This window comes from Cebus imitator, unplaced genomic scaffold (genome assembly GCF_001604975.1).
Source record: "Cebus imitator isolate Cc_AM_T3 unplaced genomic scaffold, Cebus_imitator-1.0 Scaffold8, whole genome shotgun sequence".
NCBI classification, from domain to species: domain Eukaryota; kingdom Metazoa; phylum Chordata; class Mammalia; order Primates; family Cebidae; genus Cebus; species Cebus imitator.
In genome coordinates, this window is record NW_016107323.1 from 8031574 (window position 1) to 8055273 (window position 23700).

The following is a 23700-nucleotide window of genomic DNA, read 5'->3' on the forward strand; positions in this document are numbered from 1 at the left end:
CGGGGCTGCCAAAGGGTGCACCTTTTCCCGACCAGCTTCCAAATTATGCTCAGCCACTGTCCTGCTGAGTGAACTCAGGTGGGCTATTCCAGCTCTCTGAGCCTCAGTTTACTTCTGTGTAAAATGGACACAGGCATGCTCAATGTGAGATTTGGGGAGAATGCTGGGGACGGTGCATAGTAGGCACCATTATGACAACAACGATGACGATGACAATGATGATGATCGGGGAGAGGGACAGAGAAAATGTGAGCACCCACATCTCCCTGGCTTACCAAAGGAATCGAAGAATTCTTCCTTTTTTTGCTTGGCTCCAGGCCCATGTTTTGCTGATGAGATTAAATGTGAGCACCTCCGATTTGAAGAAGAGGGAGGAGAAATGTGAGCCCAAGGAGGAAGAAGAACAAAGGAAGAGGGAGAAGGAGAAGGAGCTGAGAATCAGAGAGTGAGCGATGAGTGAGAGAAGACGAATGAACCATTTGTAGGGAGAGACATTAAAAATAGAGCCTGGAGAGGCCGCTTTAAAGAAGGGGACTTAGGGGAGAGAAAGAAGCAAAGAGGATCTGAAGGCGGTAAGCCCTCCGTGCCTTGCCCTTAAGAAAAGCTGTAGCAATAGTCTGCACTCCTCACTGAGGCTTTGGGGTTCCCGTTTGCGGAGTCTTATTCGGGCAGATGAGGGGGTGTGCTGGAAGACTCAGTTCTTCACAGAGCACAGACAAGGCTAATGTTGCCTTTGGGAGCCCACAGTTCTGGATGCCGATGGAGGAATGCACCACTGCCCAGGCCAGATGAATGAGATCTGGGTGAGACGGAGGGTCAAATGGGTGCCCGGAAGTCCACGGTGTTTTTTTCTGAGGACTTCAATCACTGTCTCCTTTATGCACTGGGCTGCTAAAATAGGAATGCAGACCTGGAAGGCAGGTGCCCGCCCTGGGGCCAGCTTCTCAGAGGCTCATACGTTGTGTGCCCAAGGAAGAGCCTGTGCAGAGCAGGGGCCTAGAACCTTTGGCGAGTGAGTGTCTCTAAACCTCCTGGAAGCTGCCAGCTTCCAAGTGGCATTTCAATCTGGGGATGCTCAAAGAAAATTCAGTCCTGGTTCTGGCCACAATCCAGTTCGGGAAGGAAACCTGGGCTATTATACTACCAGAGCTATTAGGATGCTTTAAAACAGACAGACACGCTGTAGTGAAGTCAGATTAATCACAATATGATTCTTCCATTCCAATATTCTGTGCTGTTTGATAAAAGGAACAAGTTGAATTTCTTTCTTTAAATACATGTGTACCGACATCTCCACCTGGGGCTAATCTTTGTGTATGGTGTGAGGTAGAGATCTAATTGTATTTTTCCCATATGGGCAGCCAGCTGGTCCGGCATCATATTGAAAATGAAGTCTATCCTTTCTCCACTAGTTTATTATGCCAGCTCTGCCATCTACTCGTGTGTTGGTTCTAAATTTATATGAGTCTGTTTCTGGGCTTTTGATTTTGTCCCTTGGGTCTATGTGTCTGCCTTGCTCTCTGTTATTACAGCTTTATAAGAAGTCTTCATCTCTGATAGGAATGATTCTCCTATCTTGTTACTCCTCAAACTTGCCTCAGCTGTTCTTGACCCTTGTATCTTTGTAAGAATTTTTGAGATGGACTTGTCAAGTTTCACGAAAATCCTTATTGAGGTTTTCATTGGAATGGCCTTAAATGTATGCATTAACTTGAGGAGAAATGACATCAACCTGTTAATTCTTCCAGCCATGAACATGGAATCTTACTATTCAGTCAGATCTTTGATACACATCTCAGGTGAATGTGGTATGTGTATGAGTCAGGGTCCCAGGAAAAAGCAGACCCTCCCTCGCCCCCAAGAATCTTTAATCAAGATTCTTAATGAAAAAATAAATTTGTGCTCATAAAAAAGTTTAAAATAATGATGTAGAAATTATCTGGTAATGGTAGCTCATGGCTGCAATCCCAGCACTTTGGGAGGCTGAGATGGGAGGCTCACTTGAGCCCAGGAGTTTGAGATCTGCCTGGGCAACATGGCTGGGGTCATAGAGAGACCCCATCTCTACAGAAATTAAAATAAAAAAATTAGCTGGACACGGTGGTATGCACCTGTAGTCCCAGCTACTTCGGGAGCTGAAGTGGGAGGCTCTCTTGAGCCCAGGAGATTGAGGCTGCGATGAGCTATGCTTGCACCCCTGCACTCTAGCCTGGGCAACAGAGCAAGACCCTGTCTCAAAACAAACAAATAAAAAGCAACAACAACAAAAAAGAAATGATAAGGGTCTGTAAGCCCATTTTCCAGAACTAGTATCTGTTAACTCTTTGATATCTAGTTTTGTTGACTTTTTCCAAAGTACCACATTTTAAGGAAAAATATTATTCCATAATGCTGTTCTATAATCTGGTTATGTTTACCATCTATCATAGACACATATAAATATATGCCACAACATATAGAAATAGCCCTCACCTTTCTTAACAATTGAATTGTGTTCCATGGTAGGGGTCAGTAAGGGCCCCAGCAGAGAGGCTCGGCTGGGAATTTTTGTGTGATTTTCATTTTTTTAGATGGAGTTTTGCTCTGTCATTCAGGCTGGAATGCAGTGGTACGATCTCAGCTAACTGCAGCCTCCACCTCCCAGGGCTTTAAGTGATTCTCCTGTCTTAGACTCCTGAGTATCTGGGATTACAGGTACCTGCCACCATGCCCAGCTAATTTTTGTATTGTTAGTAGAGACAGGGTTTCACCATGTTGGCCAGGCTGGTCTTGAACTCCTGACCTCGAGTGATCCTTCTGCCTCGGCCTTCCAAAGTACTGTGATTACAGGTATAAGCCACCATGTCCAGCCTTGGCTGGGATTTTGAAATGAGGAGACTGTCTGCAGAGGTCTGTGGGCAGGGGAATGTTGAGGCCACCAGGTGCCAGCAACAGGGGAAAAACATTTCCATCTCAGACCTGAAGCAGGAAGAAGAGGGAGCAGTTGCTGGGACACAGTGAGAGCAGGATAGGGACAGCTTGACAGGGGCTGCATCTGTAGAAGGACCTAGTCATGGCCAAAATGGCAGCAAAGTAGGGAGAGAGCCAGGGAATGAACACCCCAGCCTTCTCTCCTTCTGCCTTCTTGTCTCCTACCAGGACCTCCCACTGGCCAAATCCAAGTCAAAGTCAGAGAGCAAGGGAGCCTGGGAGATGTAGTCCACAGAGGTCAGCTTCCTGGGCACTCAGCAGGTGCAGGAGAGGAGAAAAAGGAGAATGACCAGCACAGCTTGAATACACGATCGCTTATTTAACTAGTCCCTGGCATTGGAGGGAAATCAGGTCAAGGGAGCCTGTCTCTCTTGTTGTTTCTCCGCACTGAGCATTGCTCACTGGGCACCAGCGCACGGCTCATGTTGCAGCCCTTGCTTTCTGGGAGTCTGCTTTTGCACCCATTCTCCCCTCCATGAAAGGCAGAGCAGCCTCCAGTGCAAAGAGCTCTGACTTGCTGTGAGTGAACCCAGGCATTAGTCCTGGTTCTGCCCCTTTACAACCATGTGACCATGAGCCAGCCACTTCTCTCCAGGACTTAGTCTTTGCATCTGCCATATGGGAATACCAATCCCTGCCCAGTCCATTGTGAGGCCAATAATAATGAGCTCTAGTAGATGCTATGCATTTACACAGTGCTTCACGTAGATCAACTCATTTAATCCTCATTGCATGTATGCTATGGTGCGGTTATTAGTGCCATTGTATACATGAAGAAAATGAGGCACAGGTGAAATAACTTGCCAAGGTCACAGAGCTTGTAAGTGGCAGAGTTGAAATTCACACCCAGACAATCTGTCTCCAGATGGCTACTGACCACTATGTTCTATGCTCCTAAACACTATGCGCCTAGCTGCTATGTGCCTAGCTGCTATGTTATGCTAGTGGTTTATTTATAAAGCATCCAACAACCAGTAGGTGTTTACCAGTGGCAGTGGTTGACAGCATCATGTCAGGATTAGACCTTGTAGCAGGTCACTCTAGCCAAAGGATCCTGGACCTAACCACAGGCCAGCCTGCAGGAACACATCCTGCAGGTGTCTGCCAGACAGTCCTATAACCCTTACTCTTAGGGCTGTTTAATACTTTCAGATGAATTCGGATTCTGTAGTTGTTTTTCTCCCTGCCTGGCAGCTGCAGTGGGCAACGCGAAGCTACCGAAGGACATTTTCTTTTGTTTCAGCTTTGATCCTGGGGATTTCGCATATCATTATGTCTGTGGCTAAGGACCTGCCATTATCTTCCCCGGGATTCTTGCACAGTTAGTGAATTTCCTAAAGGATCCCAGCTCTCTGTCTGCTTCTGCTTTTAGGATAGGCTGCTCCAAGCTGCCCTCTGATTCCTCTGGGGGAGGGGAGGTACTTTCTTTTCTACATTTTTAATACTTATCTTGATGTGTGAGTCTTTGGGAATCAGGAATTAATCTGGAACCTGTTTAAGTTTTTGCCTGTGTATGTGCGTGTGTGCAGAGAGTGTGCTAAGAACATGAAAAACAGCTTTTCACAAAAATATTTAGAATATTAGTGCTTTAGTTCTTAAATCTAAGGCCATTGTCTGCTGACAAAGTCTGAAATTCCTGGCTTATTATCCTTCATTAAGGACCACCCATAATAATATTTCCCCAACTAACTCTGTTTGGGGGTAAACACTTAACTGCTTAATTCATTATTGCTAAGTCTGAGACGGTTACAGATGCCTTTGGAGTAGAAGCCCCCACATCTAATAAGCACAGGCACGAGATGCACTTGGAATATGGCGGGGAGAGATGGCTGAAATTTATTTTGTGAATAAAGCAATAAGCCACTAGGCAAAGCTAATATGTTTTAGCCCAGACAGAAAGACACGATCATTCAGTATTTATGTAGCAACCCATTCCTCTGTGGGACTGCAAGTTTCTACCATTAAAATTGTTGGAATTCTTCAGAGACCCACTGCATTAAGTCATTTAAAAATATCACAGACTTAAAACAATCTGAATTATTGGATTTTCTCGCTGCTTGTCGGTAAGCATGTTTGCTGTGGCAATTTCCTACTGGGTCAAAGGTGAAGCCTACTTCAGTAAGGAAAGTAGAAAGTCCCATGCAGAATTTTTATTTGGAAGCCAGTAGTCCCTAACAGGTGAAACGAAGTCAGATCTAGATTTACCTATTTTTTCTTTTAAATTTTAATTTTAATATACTTTAAGACTCCTAGAAATCTTGCCAGGAAAGTAGAAGGAAAGGAATTTCTGAGTACTAGTCACCTAGAATCTTCAAATGTTAACATTTTGCAACATTGCTTTATCCCTCTCTCTAGGTAGATAAATATAGATAAACAAATAGATACATATTATTTTCATTTGCACTGCTTGAGAGTTGGAGACATGATGTCTGTCCCTTTATCCCTAAATACTTCAGTGTGTTCTCTAAAAACTAGGATATTTTGTTACATAGCCACAGTATAATAGTCAAAATCAGGAAATTAACATTGACACAACACTATTATCTGATCTATTGACTTTATTTTAAATTTGCCATTAGTTATTAATCCACTTTATAGTAAAAGAAAATCCAGGATCATATGTTATAATCACTTGTCAAGTCTCTTTCATTTCCTTTAATCTGAAATAGTTCCCCCATTATTTTGTGTGTTGCATATGCCACTGACATTTTTGAAGAAAACAGGCTGTTTATTTTGTAGAATTTTCCCCTCCATTTGGGGTTGTCTGATATTTCTTCACAATTAGGTTTAGATTATACCCCTTTGGCAGGAATACCACAGAAGTGATGTGTCCTTCTAAATACAGCATATCAGGAGGTACCTGATGTCAATGTGTCCTGTTACTGCAAAATCAGATGTAAGTTTAAAATAAATTTTTTTTCATCAAACCCTTGGCTTGTTAAACATTGCTTGGAAGGGTTTCACACTCACTCTAGATTTTTTATTACAAGACTTTAAAAAACAGACTCAAAGACAAGGAAGCCACAAGCTTTACAGAGATGCTCAGGAGAAAAATGTAGCCATTTAAAAAATTGTAATGTGATAGTTATGAAATTTCCCTAAATTCATTTTGCAAAATGAGAGCTGTAATTTAAACCTGAAGTTATCGGGAGCTGAGATAAACCACACATCACGCGCAATTTAATCTGGCAGGGAAACAGACCACTCGGAATTGCTAACTAGGCCTAATTCATTACATCTTGGTGAACGCAGTACTTTTGGTCTTACACGTCTTTCAACTGCTGCATTAATATATTTACCCAGACCTCATGGAAAATGTATGGGGATGGAGACAGAAATACTGTATCCTTGTTTAAATCACATTACATTTTTTAAACAGCTCAAATGATTGCTCAGAAAGATCACACCTTCTTCCGAAGCATTTATGAAACAATTATTTACATTACATTAAAACCTTTAATTGCCTCAAAGCACGTGCTCTGAGACACAAATATTGGAAAATCATCAAAAATATCCATCATGATTCTCTCTCCTTTATAACTCTTCTAAACTTTATCTTTTTTATAACCCACTGTATTGATCTATTGTCCCAGACCAAGAGTGATGTCAGAAGTCCAAGCTGGGTCATAAAAAGAATATAATTTCCATGTGCTGTCCATAAAAGCAAGTCTTTTGATCAGAGAAAAAGGAAAAACATGCCTCCTTTTTTGGGTGGGGGAGAGGGTGGGGTGCTTTGTGTCAGGGGAATAAGCAAGAGAGGAAGGGTAACCTCACCTTTTGGAGTGGTGGCAGGGGTAGGTAAGGGGGGTTGCTGATGGAGGGGGCTGGGAGTATGAGCTCCCCCAGAGGTGAGATGTCTGGAGGAAAAGGGACCTCGAGCTTGCTCAGAGGAAAAAGAAAAATACAGAAAAATGAAAAACAAGAAATCTGGTCTCCCTGGTTGTCCAGAGTCTGAAAAATTGCAAAGGATCGGAACCTCCCTCTAGCTAGCCTCTAGACCCTCTCCCCAAAGACAATCAAAATAAAGTAGATATTACACTAAATATTTCAAAGAATAAATAATGTGAAAGCAATTCATAAATTACAATAAAAAAAAAAAAAAAAAAAAAAAAAAAAAAAAAAAAAAAAAAAGAAAGGAATGTCACATTGCAAAGAACGGAGCCCCGGATAATAATGATGGTAACAATAGCAGAAACCTCCAAGGTTGTTAAGGATCTGGAGCTCCCACAGCAGGGATAGGGCCCCCCTCAACAGTCAAACAATAAAACCAGCCCATTGGGGGAAAAGGCCCTCCCAAGGTTTGGTTCAGAACCAAATAATAAAACCTCCAATAATCATCATTACAGAAAAAGGGCTTCATCTCGCAAAGTTGTGGAGGAGCCCCTACAATTGGGTTAAAGTCCCCCCGAATAATAATAACAGGAATCCCTATTTCAAAAGACCTGAAGCCCTGCCCTCACCGCTCCCGTAAAGAACCCTGAGCTGCTGCTCAGACGTAGCACCCCCCTCCCTGCCAATAATAATATAATGGCGCGGAAACTGTGGGCGGTGGTGGTGACATTTCCCACGACTCAGTGGCGCCCCCGGGCGGTTCCCACCCTCCCGCCGGCCGCGGGCGAGTCTATGCAGCCCCAAGTGCCGGCTGCGACCCTCGAATCCCGAGCCTATCTGGTGGAGGAGCGGCAGCAGCCAGAGGCACGTGTTATGTGTGCTCCGATGGCAAAAGAAAAAAAATGCATTGCAAACTATTAACTTTTTTTTTAAGTGTGCAATGCCGGGAGCCGGGGGTAGACAGGTGCAAGCGGGGGGCAGGCGCCCCGCGCTCCCGCCTCCCGCAGAGCCCCCTCCCAAACTTCCCTTTGCATTGATCCGCACGTTACGTCAGTATTGATAAGTTTGCAAAAAGCCAAAGTCAAGTGCAATCGCGCGGCACACCGACCCCGGACTTGGGGGGGAGATGCAGCGAGCGCTCCGCGGGCCCGGGAGCCGGCGGCAGGCAGGGCAGCGGCGGCGCCGGCGCCTCTTGGAGAGGCTGCCTCCCCCCCACCCCTCCCCTCCCACCCCATCCCCGGCTGCCTCCCCCGGGCGGGCGCCGAGCTCCCCGCCCGGCGCGCTCCGCCCGCGCCCTCCGGGGGTCGGGGGGGCGCACGGCTCCCGGGCCCGTTGGCGGCGGCGGCGGCGGCGGCGGCGCGGCGGCGGCGAGGGGCAGCGGGTGGCAGGAGGCCGGGGGGCGCCCGAGGGGCCCCGGGCCGCGGCGCTCAGGGCCCGGGCGGCCGGCGGCGGCCCCGGGGCTGGGGGGAGTCCAGCCCGGATATTGAGTGCAGCCATTGAGAAAAGCCAAACTCTTGTGTGTGCGCGTCTCGATAGCCCCCAAGATGGCCGCCAATGTGGGATCGATGTTTCAATATTGGAAGCGATTTGATCTACGGCGACTCCAGGTTAGTGCGGGCAGCGCCGGCCGCGCGGCCGTGGGGAGCCCCCGGGCGCGCCCTGGGCGCATTGGGGAGGTCCCCGGGCGGACGGGCGGGCGCCCCGGGGCGGCGGGCGGCGGCTGCCGGGGCTCGCCGGGGCTCGGCCGCCCGCTGCCCATCGATAGGTATTAGGAATTGATCTCGCCGCTGCTCTTTGTTCGGTTCAGTCATCGATTAGCCGCCACGACCATGGAGAAGCGCTAGTGAGCCCTCGGTTGGCGGAGCGGCCGAGCGGCCGAGCGGCTGGGTGAGGCGCGGGGAAGGCAGCGGCTGCGGCCCCGGGCAGGGGGCTGCGGGCGGGACCCCCCGGCGGTCCCTCCTGAGCTGCACTTTGCGCGCCTCCCAACTTCGCGGTGCCCGGGGAGGCCGCGGAGCGCGCCGCTTGCCTGTCCGCACCCGGCTGGGGCTCGGGCGAGGGAGGGAGGGAGCTGGCGGGCAGGGAGGAGGAGGAGAGGAGGAGGAGGAGAGAAGGGGAGGGAGCCGGGGTTGGCGAGGAGGCGGCTCCGCGCCCCGCCGCCCGCCGGCACCTCCACCGCCGCCGCCCGCCTGGCTGCGCAGCCCGGACGCGCCGCCACCCGGGGGCCGCCGCCGCCGCCTGAGCCACCGCCGCCGGACTGGCCGCCCGCGCCGGTAGACCTCTTCTCCTCGGGCCGGGGTCTCGGGGTTCGTCTTTGCTTCTTGCCTTTCCCCTCCTTCCACCCCCTTCCCAAGTCTAGACGCAGTCGGGCGGTGGAGATGGGCCCGGGCGCGCGCAAGTTTGCGCTCCTGCCTCCCGGGCGGTGGAGAGCCGGGAGCGGCGCAGAGCAGGTGACTCCCAGCCCTCGGGCCCATGGGAACTTTTAAATGAGAGATTTCTTCGTTCTGTTCTGCCTCCTGCGTGTCTCTCCGCCGCTCCCCTTTTCTCTTCTCTCCCGTCTCTGCTTTTCTTCTGTTTCTCTCCTCTCTTCTCTGTTCTCTCTATCCTTCCCTAGGGCGACTCTTTTCCGAACCCCATCACTTTCTCCCCACCCTCCCTTTGTGGGAGTCTGTGTGCCTCCCCCAGATTTGGAGGTGTACTCTGCGGATCCCCTAGGATCCGGGGCTGGGAGGCAGAATCTCAGAGAACGTGCCGTGGAGGCGGAGCCCCGGCCTCTGTTCTTTTCTGGGGTGCCCCAGACGCGCCTGGAAAAGGCCCCCCAGCCTTAGAGTCTCACAAAGTCTCGGCGGGTGCGGCGGGGATCAGGGACAGGAAAATGGTGCGCACAACGGGGCGATTAGAGCATCTTGCCTTGACCGTGGCATTCGCGGAAGACGGGAGACCATCAGTCTGTAGATAAAAAGGGACCCACTTTTTAAAAATCCCCCGGCAGATCTCGTTAAGTTTCTTCTGATAAGTGGTTCCAGCACCTGCCCCTTCTCCCTGTCCTGGTTGCTTTCCAGTCCCCGTCCTTCCAAACACCCCACTCCTCGCTCTCCCCCTCCCCCAAAACCATTGAGCTGGGGAGAAAATCGGGGCACTGAGGCATGCAGTTAATAACTGCCGAGTGCCTTGCAATTCCGGGTCCGCACTCGAGTTGGGGCTACAGTTTGGTGGCCAACTGAGACGGGCAGGGCTTCGAGCTGTGCCTGCCGGCTTAAATGATGCTAAAGTGGCCTTTCTGGAAGAGTGGGGGTTGTGGAGGCAGAAAGAGAGAGAGAGAGGAGAGAGGAGAGAGAGAGAGAAAGAGAGAGAGAGAGAGAAGAGAGGAGAGAGAGAATTGGGCAGCCACATTGGGCTTGGCACGAAGGCCAATGGTAATCGTATTCCCTGCTAATGTTTGTAAATGAGACCCGGGCACGGCTGGGGGACAGCGTCTTTATTTATGATTGATGTTCTGCAACATAAGGAATGACAAGAACGTGGCACACAAGAGAAGAGGAACCAGAAGGGCTGGCGAAAGCCCTTTGCAGGGTCCTATTGTTATTCCGGGCTGGAGAAAATTTCCGCGGCGAGATTTACAGCGCTGGTATTTGCTCCCGGTCGGCCGGAATGTCAGTTAACACAATTTTCATTAGATAACTCGTTTTCAATTCGGGGAGCTCGGGCTGCAGCCCGGGGAGAGGCAGGGGCTGGGTGCTGAGGGGTGGGTGCGGCTCCTGGGGGGCTTGTGTCTGAGCTGGGGAGGTTGGAACCTCACTCTCTTCAATCTTCTGCCCAAGGGGTCGTTTGTGGAACGGTTGAGGTCACCCAAATCTTGATTCCAGCTGGACTCCCATTGATCTGAGAACCCTTTGTTAGGGTTTTAGAAGGTGCTGAGATGGAAAGCAAATTTGAACTGGAAAGGATAAAGGTGGGGGTGGAGGAGAGATTTGTTCAGGTGATGGGGAGATAGGACCCAGACCTCTCCCCTACAGGGTGTATATGTGAAGGGGGGGTTGTTCGTTAAGACAATGGCTGGTGTGTCTGGCACAGAGGAGAAGGCTCTCGGGGAAGGGGGGTAAACTCATTTACATCGATATTAAGTGGAGGGGGTGTCCCTGTGGGAGTTTTCAAGGCAGCACACTTCTGGAAAGCAGAGAAATAAACGTGGCAGCCGTGGCCGCGTGCAAACATTTAGGCCCTCCATCTGCCGAGTTCCCCACCCCCAGCCTGAAATCTTCAGTCGGTCCCCTGGCCAGCAGGCCCGCAGCCCCCCGCCCCCACCCCAGCCCATATCCTCACTGATGGCATTTTTGTTGGAAGTGGATTAGGAGCCTCAGCACTTTGGCCTGGGAGCCTCTCTGGTACGTAATGCTAATGACTCCTACGCCACACTTTTATTTCGTTTCCCTCCCCTGCTTTCCTCTTACAGGGGAGATAGCCAGAAAGGAGAACTTCTGCCAGCTTGTTCTGAGATCCAGGTAGGAGAGACAGGTCCCCGTGCCCGGCCCAGGCAGCCGGAGAGCCCTGGTCCCACGCATCCCGGGGCTGAGCTGCCTGTGATGTGAGGAGGTGCGTGGCTTTCATTCCTGGCTGTTCAGGTTGAATGGTTTCTCCCAGCGTGGCTGTTGAGCATTAAAGTGGCCGAGGCAGCAAAGGCGGCCCCGTGTCCCCAGGCCACACCACTTCGCTGACGCCGCACCGATCCTGGCAAGAAAGGTGACCTTGTACCAGCCCAGCGTCCAGCCCTCCGGAAACGTATATTTTTTAAAAATGGAAGCGTTCCAGTTGTTATTCCTTCCACCGCCGTCTCTGAACACGGCAGGGCTGTTTTCCTAGGTTGGAAGTCAGTCAACAACCTTCATGACTTTGGGCCGATGGTAAAGGTGATCTGAGCTGTGCCACCCTACTCCAGCACTCCTGAAACACCTACCCCCCATCTTTGCCTCTTTTCTGCCTTTGCTGCTAGCGGCTCAGGAAACGAGAGGAAATAAAATTCCATCCAAAGCTAATGCTAGGCATATTTCATTTGGTTATAAGATTGCTTTATGGTGAACATTACTAATGCAGTAATTTTTTATGGCTTTTCTGTGTATAATCGTCGTAACCGGATTCATACCTTTATGATTTTCTTTTTCTGCTTAACTTTCTACTTTTTTTTATGATGCTGTGGGTCCAGTCTCCCATGCTGTCTCCCAGGACTCCAGAGAGGGTTAGTTGAGCTAACAGTGAGCTGGGAGGCACCCAGTCCAAATGTCCTCTGTCCAAATGCCCATCTGTGTTTCTGGGGAGGAAGGGGCTTGGCCGGTAGGATTGTATAGTATAGATTTGGGAGGAAGGGACAAATTCTGCTTCGGGTGTCAGCAGTTGGGAGGAAGATCAACAGGATAAGCAAAGAAAGGCTGGACTTTTCCAAGGAGTTGGGAGAAACTTCCGGGAACACTCAATCTCCTGGCGCAGCAGAGCGAGATGGTGCTTGATGGAATATTTTCCCCTGCTCAAAGTTTAGAAAAGAGCAGGGATGTGATTAAAATATTATAACCTTATGATATTCTGAAGTGCATAAATTTTACATATCAGCCACAGAGAGTTTAGACATCCATTAGAGCCTCTGACAGCTTGACTTATCTAAATGTGCTATCATTTAACAATGTGTCAAAATTCCTCTTTCTATAGATGACAGCAGTAAATAAGCTATCAGCCCTGTTGGCGGAATCCTAACTTTGCAAACTTGGTGGTAATAGAATTGCAGCCGACGTGGGGAGCGTGAGCCCGCAGAGCTTGGCTCAGGCCCGTGAGAGGAGTTGGCATTAGGTGAGGACAGGGGACAGGGATCAGAGAGGCCCAGGGGACCAGAGATTCTAGCAGCAGCTCTGAGAATGAGACCCTTGGTCTCTCTTCTAACTCCAGCCGGTGGGCGACCCCATTCCCTCCGCCTCTCCAAGTCCGTAGAGCCCACACCCTGTGGCCCTTTTCTGCAGAAAGAGCTAGAAACAGGTGTTGAGAATTTATTTAAAGAACCCAGCAGTCTTTTCTGGGTATCCCAAAATTGTGGTTTCTCAACTTGACAGAGATTGCTTCTCAAAGATGGGCTCTCTCTCTGAATGCTGGAAGAAAAAACAAGCAGCATCTCATCCCTCACTGGTTTTGCTGTTGAGGGTCTTGAAGTTTCTTTTATTAATACTTGAATTCACTGTAGAAAATGGAGAAACCATGGACAAGCTAAAAGAAGCAAATAAGTGTCTCGGCGGGTTATTTCAGATGAGCACGGTGCTATTTTGACCAGAAGGAACAGCTTTTCTGATGGTGGTGGTGGTTTTTCTTTCTTTTTCTTTTTTCTTATTTTTTTTTTTAACTCTCCTGTTAAAAAGAGGATTCTATCTTCGAACTTGACATTCTGTCGTGGTAACCTTTCTTCCGGCAGATGGGATTTCAAACGTGAGCACCTTGGCTGCTGCTAAATATATGGTCCTGCATGATGGTAGACAGGGCTGCCCAGAAACTGTGGTTTTCTGTGCTGCTTCTGAAAGGGCTGAATTTCCGGCGGCTTCCTGGTTATCTCATTCAAAGGCCGGGCCTGGCAGAGGTGAAGCATTGGAAGGGGACTCAGGTGGTGACCTGCCTTTGTCCCTGGCCTTGGGATTCAAGGTCCCATCTTCTGTTTGATGTTTTTCCTCTAGGGGTGTTCTTTATTTATGATGGTGTCGTATACTGGAGAGTGTCAGGGATGGTAGAGGTTGGTGGGGGGAAGGACCCCAAGAACTGTGGTCCGTGTGGCCTCTAGCACTCCTGGGTGAACCATCCCAAATCCCAGGTCTCCTGCTTTTTAACCCATGAAGTCAGCTGGCTGTGCCCACCTTGTCTGCCGTGTGAGTTACTGTAAAGGTGACGGATGCTGACACCCTTAAATGTGTTGTCTTCTTTTTTTGTTTTTGAGATGGAGTCTCGCTCTGCTGCCCAGGCTGGAGTACAGTGGTGTGAACTCGGTTCACTGAAACTTCTGCCTCTAGGGTTCACGTGATTCTCCTGCCTCAGTCTCCTGAGTAGCTGGAACTACAGGTGTGCACCCCCATGCCTGGCTCATTTTTGTATTTTTAGGAGAGATGGGGTTTTGCAGTGTGGGCCGGGCTGGTCTTGAACCCCTGACCTCAAATGATCCGCCAGGCTCGGCCTCCCGAAATGCTGGGATTACAGGTGTGATGACCTTAGGCCCCTCCCCTTCTTTCCCCATCATGGTCATGGTGGTGGGGCTATTGACCTTTGAAGCACTATTTTTGAGACAAAAAATTATGTCTAGGATGGAGTTACTTGATTTCTAAGCCTCCATGAGCCCTTCGCCAAAATGGCTGGTAGCGTTTTGGAGAATGTAGACATATTCCCATCATGGTCCAGGCGAGGTGGCTCATGCCTGTTATCCCGGCACTTTGGGAGGCCAAGGTGAGGGGATTGCCTGAGGCCAGGAGTTTAAGACCAGCCTGGGCAACATAGTGATACCTCTTCTCTACAAAAAAAAAAAAAAAAAATTAGCTGGACACGGTGGCACCTGTCTGTAGTCCCAGTTACTCAGGAGGCTGAGGTGGGAGGATCGCTTGAGCTCAGGAGGTTGAGGCTGCCCTGAGCTGTGATCATACCAGTGCATTCCAGCCTGAGCGACTGAGCAAGACCATGTTTAAAAAAGAAAAAGAAGAATATACTCCTATGGCGTCTAGATTAAAATTCAGATTCCTTTCCCTGACAGATCCCCAGGATCTGTCCCGTTATCTCTCTGGCTGTCTCCAACCACTGTCCCGCAGCGGCCTACTCTTTGTCCCACAGACACGTCAAATGCATTCCCACTGCCTGCAGCCCTTGTCCTCCCATCTCCCTGTGGCTGGCCCCTTCATCTCATTCTTTCTGAGCCCAAATGTCCTGACCGCTCAGCCTAAGAAAGCTCAAGAAGCTTTTGCCACTCTTTGCCCATTGTGATATGCACTTGTGCTCACATAGTGTTAAGGACACCCCAGAGGGTTTTGCCTGCAGACCCCTCTCAGGGTACGGTCTCTCTCTACACATGCTAGGTTTACCATCAGATGTGCCCAGCCTTTTTCTGTAGAGTCAGGTAAGAATGCACTGTGGGCTTCATGGGCCGTAAACCTCCACTCTGCCGTTAGCATGACACAGCTCTAGACAATAAGAATGAATGGACGTGGCTGTGTTCCAATAAAACTTTATTTATACAAACAGGCAGGGGGCTGGATTTGGCCTGAGAGCTGTAGTTTGCCTGCCCTGGGTCTACTCATCCATGTCATATATAGGCTGAGGCATGGCTGAAGTTTTAACTTTTCAGTTAAGAGTATTAAAGTGGATCAAACTCAGTTCCCAAAACTGGTTCTTGACCCTTTCCCTCTAGAGAGAAGCACAAAGAGTCAGGGCAGTGAGGGGCCCCTGCCTGGCTTCAAATCCTGGCTCCATCACCTACCAGCTGTGTGACCTTGGATGAGTCACTTAGCCTCTCTAAGCCTTACTTTCTTTGTCTTTAAATGGGACTAATAATAGTCTCCACCTTCTAGGTTGTTCAGGAAGATTAAACCACTTTGAACATGAAAGTGTTTGGCACAGTGTGGGGCACACAGTGGCTGCCCTGTGGGTGTGAGCGACTTCTTGTCACTGGTATTTTTAGCGTATGAGAGAAAACCAAATAAACAGCAGCGGCTGGAACTTGCTGGCCTTGCAGGCTGTTTGAGAGATTTCTGGGTAAGGTTTCTCTTCTCTCTCGCTCCATTGGGGGTTTACTATATTAGAATTGTACTAATATTCTAGGTAGTATCATATTTTGGGAGCTCTGACCACAGAAATTGCAGCCTGGGAGCTACGTCTGGCCCACGGATGTGCCTGTCTAGATTAGTGCGATGTTTAAAAACACTTTCGCGTAAGTTGTCAGCATTTAAAACACAGGAGATTTAACTAAGAAATCTAGGTGACCAGTGTCCCCTGAAAATCAGGAGCTCTGGCCACACTGGGCAGGTCCCACGGAGAAGGGGAGTGGAGACCTGGGAGGGACATTCCAGGCAGAGGGAACAGGCAGTGCCAGGGCCCTATGTCAGGGGTCCTCAGCGGGTCGCCAGCTGTCGGGGTCCTGAGGAGGGTCTTCTCTGTAGCTCAAGGCCGCAGACTGAATCTCCCCAGGGCCGAGTTCTGGAAGAGCCTGCATTTGCACAACCAGCGAAAGGCCCCTGACTGAAAAGATTCCTGGCCAGGAGGGTTCGGAGCCTGCGGTCTCTGCCTCTGCCCAGGAGCGCACACCCCCGAAAGCCGGCCTGTGGCTGTCCCTTGACACCCCTCCTAAGCACACCCCAGCCTCTGACATTTTTCGGTTCAGCCCAGTGAAACGGCAGTTCCAGGTAAGCATTTGTCATTAAAAAGAAAGAAAGAAATCAATCCTTTGGCCTCTTTGGCCTGAGCTGGTCGTCTGCCCAGACGCCGGGGCGCAGCGGTGCTTAAGACTGTGTGTGCCGCCGTCGCTCAAGCTGGACGGGGTAAATGGCTCCCCAGGAACCGCTGTGGTCGATTGGCTTGCCCAGCCGCCGGTGTGGACGTGGGTGCTGTGGATCTGGAGACCACAGGGGTCACCGGGCCACCAGTCCAGGGCAGATTTCCCTAAGTGGGGCCATCACTCCCAGGCCTTGCTGCTGCAGACGGCTGTGAGTGTCTGCCGTCCGCTGTGATATCCGTGGGTGCGAGTGTCCCGGGCTGTGGTGTGAGCTGCAGAATCAGGCCCTCCACCCTCTGGCGCAGACTCGTACTTGGGACACACGGGACCCCTCTGCTAACTCCATGGCAGTCTAGGAGCTTCAGCAAACAACAACCTTCTTCCATCGTCCCTCTCCTTCAAACTGGCTCCCTCCGGCAGGTGCAGGCGTTGACCCTTACAAATCTCTTTGCCATATAACCCTGCCTTCAAGTCTGTTTCTTGTCCCACAGGAAGAAGAAATGGGACTGGGACATCTGCATAAGGCTCTCAGGGTGTAGGAGACGCCTTTGAGGCCACTGTCATGTCTTGGGGGAGGCCGGGGAGCTGCCACTCCCCACGCTGCCTCTTTCCTGGTTTCCTGTCCTTACTTGCCCTCAGGCCTTAGGATCCCCCATCCTATCCCCCTCCCCTCCCCGACACTCTCCCCCTCTTTATTCAAGCCACTGTGGCCTCCTCGATGCTGTGCCTCAGACAAGCCAAGTATGTCCCAGCCTCAGGGTCTTGGCACTTACTGTTCCCTCTCTCTGAGACAATTACCGGACACCTCCCTTCAGTTAGTTCAGTCCTCTGCTTGAATACCACCTCCTCAGAGAAGTCCTCCATGACTTCTCCTTCCACATCAGCTCTCTCTCCTCACTGTGCCTCACCTGATATTATATTTATCTGTGTATTGATTTGTTCCTTTGTTTACTATCTGCCTCCCTCTCTGGGGAGGGCAGGGACATAGTAAGTGCTCAATAAATATTTGAATGATGGGGTAGCTGAATCCACAGGAGGGATGAGGTGGGGGCAGCTGCCTCTCAACTTCACCTTGGGAGTCAGTCCTGGGGGACCCCCGGCTGCTTCACTCCTCACTGGCTCTTGAAAGTTGCTGGGAATTGGGCACTGGCCTCAGGCCTGTGGCGAATGAGGGTTTATCTTTAGCTCCATCAATCTCGCCTTAGGGTAACCCCAATTTCAGCCTAGAAGGCAGCTCCTATCTAATTAATAAATCTATTTATTAATTGCTGGCAGGCTGCAGGCCATAAGCGATGATTTGGTGGCCTCAGCCATAGAGAGCTGAAAGCATCCGTCCGGCCTGTGAGATGGCTGTTGGCCAGGACACAAGAGCGCCAGTAACATCCTCAGACCCAGGTCACATTATTCTCCTGACACTGATTCCCAGGCCCACTGGATCAGCCCAGCAGGTGTGAGAAAGCGGCCTGGGTCTCTGGACAGTGATCCCAGGGTTGAGGGGCTTTCCTTCCCACCATGCCCCTGATTTATAATCAGGCGGGACTCCAGGATTTAAATGCCATCTTTCCTTCTGGGGTCCTTTTCTTCTGTGGCTGAGCCCCAGTGTTTCTGTCTAGAACGGAGAATCTCTGGTTTGTCCAGACAGGTCATTCATTCATTTGATGAACATTATTCAGCCCTAGCTATATACCTGAGGTGCTGGGAGTATAGCACAGAACAAAACAGACCAAGTCCTGCCCTCATAAAGCTTCTACTTCATACGGATTCGGAGGTGAACGTACTTTTCTTCAAGGATTATAGAAGTAAAAAATGACAGCTCCATATAGACACTTGGCCTAGGGCTGGGCTCGTTGTGAGCCTTTCCTAATGGTATTAGTATTAATTGCTATTTATTATCTTTATTAGCAATTGTTATTATTATCTTCCTTAAAAGGGGAGGGCATTTCTTGTTGAATTTCAGTTGCCATGGAGCTGCGCCTGCAATGATGGGATCTGGGCTTGGAGCAGTCAGACTGTGCTTCAGACCCTGGTCTTGCCACATCCTCACTGGGAGGCTTTCGGCAACTCCCCACTTTTCTAAGCCTCAGCTTCCTCATCTGTAAAATGGGACTGAAATACAGCCCTTACCTCATAGAGACATTGAGAGGATATGATTTGATGGAGAGCCCATAACACATACTTGGGACACCATCATTCCCTGGTAAACGAGGGCGACTAGTATTACCTTTATTATGACTGCCATCATTGTTGTTTGTCATTCGCTTCCGGGGCCTCACTGGTCAACTCAGGGGTGCCCAAATCTGGGTGGAGCTGAGAGATTCATTTGCAGTATTAGCTGCTCAGGTAATACTCACCTGAACTCCAGCCAGGCGCAGGGACCCCCACCACACCCTGTAAGGACAGGAATCTAACCTGGGCCTTCCTCCCAGCCCGGCCCATGCGGAGCCAGCAGCCAGCAGCCAGGTGCACCGGCTCTGCACAGAAGCATGGGGCAGGAGGTCAGGCCTCCCTGCATGCTGCTTGGCAGGGCTTAGCAAGGCCAGACGTGGCCTTGTGTATCAGAAGACAGCTCGCAGAGGTCTGTGCAGGCCTGGGATTTCTTTAACAAATGGCGCTTGCACCCTTCCTGCAATGCCAGACAGTGCTCACAGCCCTTTATATTGTCTCACTTAATTTCCACAGCAACTTTATGAAGGGAAAACTGTAAGCATTCCCACAGGTGAGCAGAGTGAGGCACAGAAGGCTCAGTCCCTGGCCACATTGCAGGGAAGCAGCCCAACCTGGACTTGAACCCAAGACCCAGGGCTGTTGACTACCCCATGTCCGTGCTCTGGCCCCAATAGTGGCCAGAGGTGCCCCTCCCAAGACTGATGGCTGTCCCACCGCTGCCGAGCCTCCCCCATCTGCAGTCACTATGTCAGTATTTTCCCTTTATTTTTATTTATTTATTTATTTTTGAAATAGAGTCTTACTCTGTCACCCAGGCTGGAGTGCAATGGTGTAATCCCGGCTCACTGCAATCTCTGCCTCCTGGGTTCAAGCGGTTCTCCTACCTCAACCTCCCAAGTAGCTGGGATTACAAGTGTGTGCCTCCATGCCTGGCTAATTTTTGTATTTTTGGTAGAAACGGGGTTTCACCATGTTGGCCAGGCTGATCTCGAACTCCTGACCTCATGTGATCGGCCCACCTCGGCCTCCCAAAGTGCTGGAATTACAGGCGTGAGCTGCTGCACCCAACCCCTTTCTGTTGTTTTAAAAAACCTCTGAAGACACCCTGCCGCTGTCAACTCATGGAAATGGATTTAGGCCCCAAAGCCTGAGAAGCATGGGTCGGGGGAAGATGAGATAAAGCTCCCCGCGAGCGCCACCCGGCCATCCATCCCCAGCCCCCTCTGGGTCCCGGAGCTGCGTGGCGCGCCCTGTCGTCGGGCCTGCGTTCCGCAAGATGGAATTCTCGGCCAGGGCTGATAATAAGCAGGTATTGATTGCTGCCGTGGTCATTATCAAGATTTATTTAGTCAATATGGCCTCCCCGGTCAATAAATCGTGTCGTTGATAAAGAAGGAAGGAGATAGACTTGTAGCCTTTATTAAAAAAGTTTTTTAGATTTTTTTTTTCTAACAGCCAAGTCCAGCTCTCCTTTCTGTGGCTACACCAGCCCCACTCTAGAGTTCATGTGTGACTTTATAAGCTCTTTCTTTCCATGGCAGACCTTACACTCATTGCTCTGGCTCCAGGAAGCAAGGACTTGGGGCTAGGGTAGGGCTGGAGAATGGTCTCTGGCCTTCCTCCTTTCATTGAATCCTCCCAGCATTCCTTGAGGCAGGCGGCTTTGGTGTCACCCTGTTTTGCAGATGAGGCTACTCAGGCCCAGAGAGGTTCATTCACTAGCTCAAGGTCACACAGGACTCGAACCCAGACAGTCGGGCCCGAATCTTTGCTCTGAATCTGACATTCATTCATCAAATAGCAGGTATTTTTTGAGCACGTGCTATAGGCCATGCACACTGCCAGATGCTGGGTGTGGAAGGGCAAGCTAAACAAATACATGTGTAATGACAGAAATAGAAAGGACTGAGGAAAGCGCGCCGAGATCCACATAGAGGGGTGCCTGTTTATAGGGCCATGATGGAGGCCCACACTGGGTAGGTGACATTTAGGCTGAGACCTGAGCCATGAAGAGGAGCTGTGCAGGCGCAGTTCAGGAAGGGGAGTGCGAAGCTCCAGGAGGAGCCTGTGCAAAGGCCCTTCAGCCTGGGATGTCCTGGAACCGAAGGGAGGCCGGTGAGGCTGGGAGAGGAGAGGAGGAGAAAAGTCACAGGGGAGATGGTTCCCGCTCACGGGCCCTTTTAGACGACAGTAGGGGTGGATTTTTTGGATTCTATTCTCACGGAAGTGGGAAGATATTGAGGGTCTAAAACAGGAGAAACGGGATCCAATTTATGTTTGGGTCCCACTGAGTTCAGCCTGATGGGGAACATTGAAGGGAGAGAGGGGACGTTTGGAAAATAGGCAAAGGAGAGCATCCCATCCGTGACAAACTGGATGTTGTCATTTCTGCCCAGACAGGGGGTCTTTGTGGTGGGAAGCCTTTGGGCACACAAACGTTTCAAGGATTAGCACTCTGCAGCATTGTGGGGGTGGAGAGGTGGCCATGGGGACACGCCTGGTGCCCCCAGCAAGGTGGCGGCCGTGCTTCCTTGGCAAGGGTGTGGCTGGTTTTCTGTGGGAGTGGCCAGCTGGTACGGGTTTGTAGGCCTTTAGCAGCAGGTATGCAGTGGGCAAGCGACACCCTCCACTCTCCTGGGCATAGAGCTGGTGCAAAGGGGGTCGGGGGGCTTGGGTCATGTTCTGAGAGGCGCCTTGTGCCCAGTGGTCTCTGTGGGCGTTGTTCCCAGTGTGCTTCCAGATGCCACTTGTTAGGAAAGGCCATAAAAAGATGAGGTGACTGACATGGCGTGGCTGTAGACCCCAGGCCACGTGCAGGTGCGCTGTCCCAGGGGGTCATGTGCTGGCCTTTATCCATTTGGGTGCTGTTAGGTGTAAGAGAGGTTGGATGTCTACCTGGGAGACTGCAGGGGATGTGGCTGAAGTGTGGAATAAAGAGAACTTTTTTACTCTTCAGTTTTGTCTAATCTGTGAGCACATGTGGACTGGAAGTCTAGCAGGGGTTGGGGGATCACCTCTTTATCATCCATCACCCACTCATCCACCGGCTACCCAACGTTGTCTGATCTGCTCATTCATAAATCTGCTCTCTCTTCCACTCTATCCATCCACCTAATGCTTTATCCAACTGTGCTTCCCCATTTCTTACTAATTTTAACCATCCATCCATTTGTCCACCCATCCATCCATCCATGAATCCATCCATCCATCCATCCACCCATCCATCCATCCATTTATCCGTTAATTCATTCATCCATCCATCCAGCCAGCCAGCCATCCATCCACCCACCCATCCATCTATCCATCCATCCATCCACCCACCCACCCACCCACCCACCTACCCATCCATCCATCCATCCATCCATCCATGAATTCCTCCACCCATCCACCCACCGCCCATTCATCTGTCCATTCATCCACTTAGCCACTTAGCAACCTTCTCATCTACCCATCCACAAATCTGTGCATCCAAAAGAAATCCCTTCCTGCGTGCATCCATCCAGCATCTACTCAGCCAACACTAGCAATGCGAGGATGAAGAGGAAGCAGTCCCTGTTCTTAAGAATGCTTTCAACTGGTGGAGGAGTCAGCTGCAGTGATATAACCCCAAAGCCACGTCATCAGCACGGGAATCAGAGGCTGTACTCAGAGCTGTGGGGGCCAAGAGCGGAGACAAAGCCTGGTCCCGCAGGCCTGTGAGGTTGCCGAAAGCTGTGGCGTTGGCTCTAGGCTTAGGACATGTAAATCTCCCTTCCCTCCTTATCTGGATTCAGTTAGACTCTCCTCTAGCCTAGGCAGAGGGTGAGTGGTCTCAAAGGGCAGCCTACCTTCAAGGAGACACTCAGAAACCATGGTCACCAAAGCTGTATGGGCCCAGGAAAGACCAGGCTCTGTCCTGTAGCAGATTGGAGCCCAGCAAGGTCTTTGAGAGATACCTTTTCTGGGCAGAGGGGATGGTCTGTGACCAAGGAGGTGGACAAGGCAGGTCGCCAGCTCTGCCGCCAGGACGGACTCCCTGGTTTTACTGTTCAGTGCAGATTAGCATTCCCTAACCTCTGCATGGTGCTTGGAGCCTATGAGAAATGCTTCTACCCACCTATGTTGTTGGACCATCTCCCATTCTGCAGAGGAGGAAACTGAGGCACAAGAGTATATGAAAGAAGGCAGGGCAGAGAAACGCTTCACCCACGTCCTCCTTCCCTGCTCAGCCACATGTATAGAGCCTCTGGCTCACACTATCTCCATTTCTGCCTCTCCCCACACCCCGCCGCGTCCCCCACAGAGCCCCCTTGGCCCTCCTGATACTGCATTCTCTTCGTTTTCCTCCTGCCTCTGCTGCCACTTCCCGGTTTCTCTCAGCCCCATCCTCCTCCGGCTGGCCTCTAACTTTGTCGGTCCTTTCAAGGTCCATCTCGTCTCACTCTGCCTTGACCCCGCGTGACCTCAGCCGTATCCACAACATCACTCCTCCCAGCCTCCAGCCTCTGCCTGAGTCCCAGACCTCTCTGTACAACAGCCCTCTTGACATTTCTTTCTTCCTTTCTTTTTAAGCCACTTTATTGACTTTTCTTGAACGCCTGTCTCAAAGATGTCTCCAGGTCAAGATGTCCAGAACCTAATTTTCCTCTCCATTGTGGGGTCTTCATCTTAGGGTGGCTCCATCCGGGTCTACAGGACAGAAGCCTGGGAGCTACTGTGACTACATCCGTCTCCCGTGTGGCCCTCGTGTCCAGTTCATCACTGAGTCCGGGGTCTCTGCCTCCTAGATACCTCCTGCATCCCGTCTCCTACCTCCACCTCCACCGTCGGCACTTGAACCCATGCCCCATCGCCTCTCCCCTGGACTTTGCTCTTCTAATTTCTTCCTTTGCTGACTCTGGCTTCTCCACTCTCTTGACCACAGCAGCAAGTGAGGTTATTAAAAACTTGTTAAGAACCATTTCCAGGGGACGATGAAGAGAGGCTGGTCAGTAGGCGCAAACGTACAATTAGACAGAAGCAATGCATTCTGATGTTCGATAGCAGAGCAGGGTTAACATAACCATAATGCTGCTGACCACAGTTAACAGCAGTGTACTGTGTATTTCAAAATAGCTAGAAGAGAGGACTTGGAATGTTTCCAGTACCTAAGTGATGGGTATCCTACATACCCTGACTTGATCATTACACATTCTATGCATGTAACCATGTAACAGAATATTACATGTACCCCATAAATATATACAAATATTATGTATCAATTAAAA

General features: G+C 50.4%; 1 protein-coding gene across 6 annotated transcripts in view; it reads left to right on the top strand.

The window, feature by feature from the left end:
• Window positions 1-422: 422 nt before the first annotated feature.
• CUX2 (cut like homeobox 2) overlaps window positions 423-23700 on the top strand; it is a 327980-nt gene continuing 304702 nt past the window's right edge. For 3 of the 6 annotated variants that reach the window (XM_037743455.1, XM_017542266.2, XM_037743447.1), the window contains exon 1: window positions 8222-8408. In XM_037743455.1, coding sequence (XP_037599383.1) covers window positions 8346-8408 — 63 coding nt within the window. In that variant the 5' untranslated portion in view covers window positions 8222-8345. Of the gene's footprint in view, window positions 573-8191; window positions 8409-9013; window positions 9105-23700 lie in introns of those variants that run through there. The other 3 variants (XM_037743460.1, XM_017542258.1, XM_037743459.1) reach the window with 3 other exon arrangements.